This window comes from Epinephelus moara, chromosome 17, assembly GCF_006386435.1.
Source record: "Epinephelus moara isolate mb chromosome 17, YSFRI_EMoa_1.0, whole genome shotgun sequence".
NCBI classification, from domain to species: domain Eukaryota; kingdom Metazoa; phylum Chordata; class Actinopteri; order Perciformes; family Serranidae; genus Epinephelus; species Epinephelus moara.
Window position 1 is genome coordinate 26,940,081 of NC_065522.1, and position 7,572 is coordinate 26,947,652.

The 7,572-nt window shown below is 38.6% G+C and overlaps 1 protein-coding gene across 1 annotated transcript in view; it reads right to left on the reverse strand.

Annotated features, from left to right (window-relative positions):
- Positions 1-5,245: 5,245 nt before the first annotated feature.
- Positions 5,246-7,572, reverse strand: part of LOC126404465 (zona pellucida sperm-binding protein 3-like) — a 6,190-nt gene continuing 3,863 nt past the window's right edge. The window contains exons 3-8 of the mRNA XM_050067696.1: positions 6,555-6,658; positions 6,143-6,317; positions 5,854-5,971; positions 5,690-5,772; positions 5,489-5,595; positions 5,246-5,372 (exon numbers count right to left, since the gene is read on the reverse strand). Of these exons, the coding sequence (XP_049923653.1) occupies positions 5,296-5,372; positions 5,489-5,595; positions 5,690-5,772; positions 5,854-5,971; positions 6,143-6,317; positions 6,555-6,658 (664 nt within the window). The 3' untranslated portion in view covers positions 5,246-5,295. The remainder of the gene's footprint in view (positions 5,373-5,488; positions 5,596-5,689; positions 5,773-5,853; positions 5,972-6,142; positions 6,318-6,554; positions 6,659-7,572) is intronic.

Genomic DNA, 7,572 nt, shown 5'->3' on the forward strand with positions numbered 1-7,572 from the left:
GTCTGGATGATTGACACTTACATTTAGATGTTTTATTTATTTATTGTGACTCTTCAACAATCCACAGGGAGCATTTTGTTGCTGGTAACTATGATGTTTTTGTTTTAATGCAACAACGCGACAGATGTCTGTAAAACAAACCTTGACTGAAGGCTCTGGCTTTTAAACATGGTTGGCAAAAAGAGCAGACTGGAAAATTATCCTGGTTGCCATGAATCCAAATGTTTTTGTTTTTCCAAGCCTCCCTGACTTTGACGCGAGTGTTGACAGGTGCTGGATGGAGATGGGGAGCAGACGGTTGTTGTGCAGCGAAGGAAAACTCACCAATAAACCGCAACTTAACCTGCTTTGCTAAGGGATCAAAGATCAAGAGGAAGAAAAATCCGTCTAAAGCAAGCTAGAAATCCAGATATTCCAACAGGAATTCATCAGGCCACACACAATAGCAGCCTAAACACCAGAAAATATGTTGGCATTGTAAGTTTCTGCAAACCACAAATATGTGAAATATGTATCACATGTAGCAAATATGTTGAAACTTTACATTGTTTTACATTTCATTTTTCAGTTTTATGTTGTGACAACACTATGGTTAATATATGGTTAAGTTTAGGCAAAAAAAACCCACTTGATTGGGGTTAGGAAATTATCTTTTTTTGGCTTAAAATAAGTGGTTTGGTCTCACAAAATGTCTGGAAATGTTTTAATGTGTTAATATAAATACCTGGTCTTGTTGCCACAAACATGGCTGTTAATCCCCCAACGTATCGTTTCCATATACCCGGTTTTCTCTGCATAAACATGACTGGAAATGTCCCAACAATTTGTTAAAAAAATATCCAGTTTTGTTGGCACAAAATGGCTAGAAATGTCCTGAGGCATCACTGAAAAAATACCCAGTTTTGTTCACAAACATAGTCGTAAATGTCCCAGCATCTCATCAAAAATATCCAGTCATATCGTCACAAACATGGCTGGAAGCATTCTGACTTCTCGTTAAAATACTAATTTTTTGTAGCAACATGTGGCCAGAAATGTCCCGACAACTGATTAAAAGATAATCGGCTTTGTTGCCACAAACAAAGCAGGAAATGTCCTGATATCTTAGAAAAAAACTCAGCTTTGTCATCACAAACACAGCTGGAAATGCTCTGACATGTTGCTTAAAAAATACCTGGTTTTGTCCCCACAAACACAACAAAAAAATGTCACTAGGTCTTGTTTAAAAATACCCAGTTGTGTCATCACTAATATGGCTAAAAATGCTTCGACTTCTTACGAAAAATTACTCAGTGTTATTACAGCAAATGTGTCCGGAAATGTCCTGGTGTCTCATGAAAAAAATACCCAGTTCAGTGGCCACAAATGCAGCAGGAAATGCTCTGACATGTTGTTAAAAAATACCCGGTTGTGTTGCCATAAACAGGACTGGAAATGTCCCGACATCTCATGAAAAATATCTGGTTTGGAGCCACAGACAGAGCTGGAAATGTCCCAACACCTCGTTAAAAAAAAAAAAAAGTTTTCTCATCACAAACATGGCTGGAAATGCTCTGACATGTTAAAAAAATACCTGGTTTTGCTGGAAATGTCCCGATGTCTTGTTAAAAATACTAGGTTTTGTCGCCACAAATGCAACAAGAAATGTACCTATTTGTTGTTTAAAAATACCTGGTTGTGTTGCCACAAACATGGCTGGAAATGCTCTGACATCTTTTTTCGAAAAAATCCCCGTTTTCTCATCACAAACAGGGCTTGAAATGCTCTGACATGTTAAAAAAAAAATTGGTTTTGTGGCCATAAATGTGGCTGGAAATGTTCCGATATCTTGTCAAAGTAACTGGTTTTGTCACCACAAATACAACAAGAAATGTCCCTATGTCTTGTTTAAAAATACCCGATTGTGTCGCCACAAACAGAGCTGGAAATGTCCCAGCACCTCATTAAAAACACTTGGTTTGGTCATGACAAACATGGCTGGAAACGTCTCATTTAAAAATCCCTGGTGTGTTGTTTGATGCTCTTGAACAGTGGCCTGCTGCTGTCTGTTGCTTGGCAGCCATTTTGGCTCGTTGTCATGTCATCCACCGTCCCCTCTTCCTTTAGAAACTCATCTATCACTGTGGGACGTCCTGGTAGCGTTTGGGCCTAAGATGCAGATCAGAGACCTTTTTTAGCCAAGAGAAAGAGAAACCACCTGTTTGTGCACAGCATGTTGTATTTTTATCCACTACCCACCTTTACAAATGAAGTAAAAGCCCACAAATCAAAGAAGTTTTCTACTTTTCATTCTTATTAAGGTATCTGATTACAAGATCGTTCCCAGATCCCTTTTATTTTACAGTTGAGTGAGAAACAAATTGAGGGGAGAGCAGCTCGTCCAATAAAAGCTCAAAAATGAAAGCTTCCACACGAACAACATCACCACCAATGTCAACACATAATAGGATAAAAATGTTTATGTTTGCTTTTGTAGTGGAGTCTAGCTGGAGTTTTACCGTCAGAAGAAGTCGAGTGTGTAATACAGATGTGCTGACACATGTTGATATTTAAGGTTTTATCATGCATGGTTGAAAAAGAAACACAAACAGATAAAAATTTGAATTAGTGGTTACATATGTCAAACCTCTGACTGATCCCTCCAGCCAGACTGTGACTCCTGGAGTTAAGTTATGGTTCAAGTGCATCTTGCAAAGATGAAAGCCTCGATGATGAAAGCAATCAGACTGCAGACTGACCAATCAGATGTCTTTCATCAGCCAGCATGTGTCCAAACAGTGGCATGATTACCAGACAGTACGCATCACAAAACTGATGCGGGTGAGTGTGATGTCACATGATTTCTGGTAAAACCTTCAAACAGGAACTCATCAAACTATATTCACAACCATCTAAGGTTAAAAAGGCTCAGAAAGTTACACATAAAACACCCATAGAATTTCTGAAAGTACATCTGAAAACATGTTTTATTTTTTGGAGATTATCTTAGTTTAGTTGAGCATTTGATGATCATTACATTTTTGTGACTTAAAAAAAGAGGTCTTTTATATTGTATACCCTGTTTTTTGTTTGTTTTTGTGCTTTGTTATATTTTAGGTAGCCTTGTGTAACATCTTAGCGAAGGGACTACGGATGAAAAATAACCTTTTGGCTAATTTTGGCATTTTTATACAAAGTGTATTTAGTATTTTGCGCCGTCCCTTCTAAATTAAACTAAGTTAAACAAAGCTAAACTAACTTAAACTAAACTAAACAAAGCTAAACTAAACTAAGCTACACGAAACTAAACTAAGCTAAACTAAGCTACACTAAACTGAGCTCAACTAAGCTAAACTGAGCTAAACTAAGCTAATCTAAACTAAACTAAACTAAACTGAGCTAAACTAAGATAAACTAAGCTCAACTAAGCTAAACTGAGCTAAACTATGCTACACTAAACTGAGCTAAACTAAGCTAATCTAAACTAAACTAAACTGAGCTAAACTAAGTTAAGCTAACCTGAGCTAAACTAAGCTAAACTAAAGTAAGCTAACCGGGCTAAACTAAGCCAAACTAAACTAAACTATGCTAAACTCAATTAAGCGAAAATAAGCTCAGCTAAACTAAACAAAGCTAAACTAAACTGAGCTAAACTAAGCCAAACTAAACTAAACTGAGCTAAACTAAACTAAACTAAACTAAACAAAGCTAAACTACACTAAGCTAAACAAAGCTAAGTTAAACTAAGCTAAACAAAGCTAAGTTAAACTAAACTAAACTAAGCTAAACAAAGCTAAGTTAAACTAAGCTAAGCTAAACAAAGCTAAACTACACTAAGCTAAACTAAACTTAGCTAAACAAAGCTAAACTACACTAAGCTAAACAAAGCTAAGTTAAACTAAACTAAGCTAAACAAAGCTAAACTAAACTAAGCTAAACAAAGCTAAGTTAAACTAAACTAAGCTAAACAAAGCTAAACTACACTAAGCTAAACTAAACTTAGCTAAACAAAGCTAAACTACACTAAGCTAAACAAAGCTAAGTTAAACTAAACTAAGCTAAACAAAGCTAAACTACACTAAGCTAAACTAAACTTAGCTAAACAAAGCTAAACTAAACAAAGCTAAACAAAGCTAAACTACACTAAGCTAAACAAAGCTAAACTACACTAAGCTAAACAAAGCTAAGCTAAACAAAGCTAAGTTAAACTAAACTAAGCTAAACTAAAATGAGCTAAACTGAGCTACACTAAACTGAGCTAGACTAAGCTAAGCTAAGGTAAACTGAGCTAAAATAAGCTAAACTAAAGGTAAAAGCTCCAGCAACACGTGTAGTGTTAACAATTTTACAGTCACTTTAATTCATATTTTGTTTAATCTTGTATAATTGTTACGTATTTTATTCCATAATGGTTTTAAGTATTTGATTTGATTTGCCTCATTGCAGCTATGAAGTGTTTTAATCCTGGCGAAACCACTTAAAGCACTTAATCCTGTGTTAAGGTCATTATTATTTATTATGTTTATCATATAAATGGTAAAGTTGTGCCAGTTTACTCTGAACAAAACTGAGCTAAACAGTACCCACAGTAACTGTTCAGCTCATCAGCACAGGGGAACCTGTTCAGGTGATGTGGCGTCACATGATCAAATAGAGACTTGACATTGGATAACATCAACATATCACCCAAAAAAATCATCATTGCATATATGTATAAGACAAAAAATACTGAGGAAAGTCAGGAATTGATTGTTTGACACCATTTTTTATTTAAATGTGAGTTTTGCTTCAGGCATATTTTAAGGTGGTAATCTAAATTACTCACAAGGGCCTGTTTTCTGCCTGACATATAGTTGGAGGGCCCACTCTCTATGGGCCTCCTCACCCAATGGGCCCCAGTGCAACTCCTCTGCCTGCACTATCGATATTTACAACATGTATTTACATGTTAACAATGTAAACATCAAACTATAATACCAGTTTTTGAGATTTTACAATGCAATGTCAGAAAAAAAATCTGTGTACATGAGATGAACATGCTTTAATGTGTTATCCTCTAGAAACACACTGTTTGCTGGCTATTTAGTGCAGTGTTTGTATTCCAGAGAACCTCTTAAGAACAATAAACAATACAGGGGCTTAAACAGTTCCTTGTGTTGCAGCGGTGCCATGTAGCACCTCATCCCACGCCAAAGAACTGCTCAGGGAACAACATTTGTGTGTGTGTGTGTGTGTGTGTGTGTGTGTGTGTGTGTACCACCCACTCTAGTCTGCACATAAAGACAATGTCACAGTGCTTAAACACCTTTATTAAAGTCAGTCACTTTCATACAGATATGTGTGTTGTAAAGGGAGAAATATCACTGGACCCACGGTGGTTTCTCCATGCAGCTCTGCAAGGACAGAAAGGCTGAGTTAATTAACCAGTCTGTAATTTGGTGTCTCATAAACTGCCTGTGTTAATGCACAGTATTCAGTATCAGACACAGCATGAGCAGTGCTGCAGTACCAGTGTGTCTGGGCTTTGTTTTGCTCCGTATCGCCCTCCTGTGGTTGGATTTGGCGCCACTGCTGCAGCTCTCACAGACACGGTCATCACCATCCACTGACCTCCACCTGACGGATTCAGAATATACCATTAAATCTTTTAGATGCCACATGTTTTTGAGAATAGGTTCAACATTTAAGTTATGAGACTGGTGATGCTGACCTCCCACCAATGAAAGAACAGGCCCTTCTCACAGGCTCCTTGTTTGAGACAGGCTCTGCTTCCAGGTAACATGTTATATACATCTGCAGGAGACAGTGTGACACATGCTGAGGCGTTTTTCTTTACACCGTCGATATATTAAAAACATGTGAAATAGTGCTGACGGTGTGTCTGTGGTCCTGGTGGAAGAGGAAAGGTTGGAGCTGAATGTGGAGGAGTTGGTCGTGGACTCTGGGCAGGAAACGGGAGCTGGAGCCGTCCAGCTGTGAGTCTGTGAAACATCTGCGAAGAGCGGACATGTCCTTATCAGATTTAACCAGTAATTTGGGTGCATTTTATAAGAATGGGATACAGATTGATGTGGGCCACCGAAATGTGTTCAAAAGGAAGTCGTTTTCATTTGGAAAATTAATCGCAGGAACCAGTGGAGACGTTACAGACACAATGACTCACCCCTGGTGGTCTATGAAGGCGTATCTGGGGTAAGAAGTCACATCAGAAGTCAGAGTGGCCACACAGCTGTCTGCATACAGACGAAGAGGACGGTGAGGATGATCTAAAGAGGCCTCGATGTTCATCACGTCACCCAGGAAGTAAACAGATGACCTTCTCTTGCTGCTCCAGTCATCTGAGGAATCACAAGACACACCAAAAAAACAAAAATCACCTCTTTTCACAGCAGTTTCTTCAGTGAAATGAGCATTTTAGGGCAGGGCTATAACTTGGATTTTAAACAGGTCTTGTATTTGAATTTTAGGACCTCACTGCCCGTAATGGTAGCAGCTTTGGCCCTGTTTGTGAGCCTTGGCACATTTTTCTAGTAGGTCATCTTCACAGTAAATGGGAGATAGTTTATCAGACTCACTTGTCATGAGTCTGAGGTGGAAGTCCAGGTCCAGATGTGCTGACTGGACGGAGATCGGGGGACTCCAGGTTGGTTTCAGGGCCTTGCTGCTCACTGTGTACCTCCTGCAAGGTCGACCCAATCACCAGAAGAAAATGTGGTCATTGTACATTTATGCAAAGCACAGATGACGTGACATTTGTATGTTATTATGTAGCAGATACTTTGAAACTTTGTGGTTATTGTGTGGTTACGCTTAGGCACAAAAACCATGTAGTTACGGTTAGAAAAAGATCACGTTTGGGCTTAAAACAAACAGTCGTGATGGCACAAACTCGGCAGGAAACAGGGCAATGTCTTTGTAAAGAACAACTGTTTTTTGTGGCACTATCACAGCTGGAAATGCAGCAATCTCACTGTGAAGAACAACTGTTTTCCCTGTCACCATTATGACTGACAATACTGATATTTTGGTAAAAAAACAACAACCGCTTTTTATGGCACTATCCTGGCAGGAAACGCAGCGATGTCTCGAACTGCCTTTCCTCGCACTATCCCAGCAGGAAATGCAGGGATATCTTGGTAAGAGACAACTGCTTTTTTAACTATATTCCAGCAGGAAACAGCAATGTCTCAGTAAAAAACAACCGCTTTAATAGCACCATCCTGGCTGGAAATGTAGTGATGTCCCTGTAAAAAAAAGTGTTTTTGTGGCACTATCATGGCTAGAAATACTGTGATAGTTTGGTAAAAAAAAAAAACACTTTTCATGGCACTATCCCTGCAGGAAATGCAGCGCTCTCTCTGTAAAGTACAACTATTTTTCCTGACACTATTACAGCTGAAAATACTGATATTTTGGTTAAAAACCAACTGCCTTTCCTTGCACTATCCCAGCAAGAAATGATTCAGATTCAGATTCAGATTCAGAATACTTTATCAATCCCTGGGGGGAAATTGTTTTTGTTCCAATGCTCCGTGCAAAGTAGAAATAGAAATACAGGGGCGTCGGTGGCTTATCGGTAGAGCAGGCGCCCCA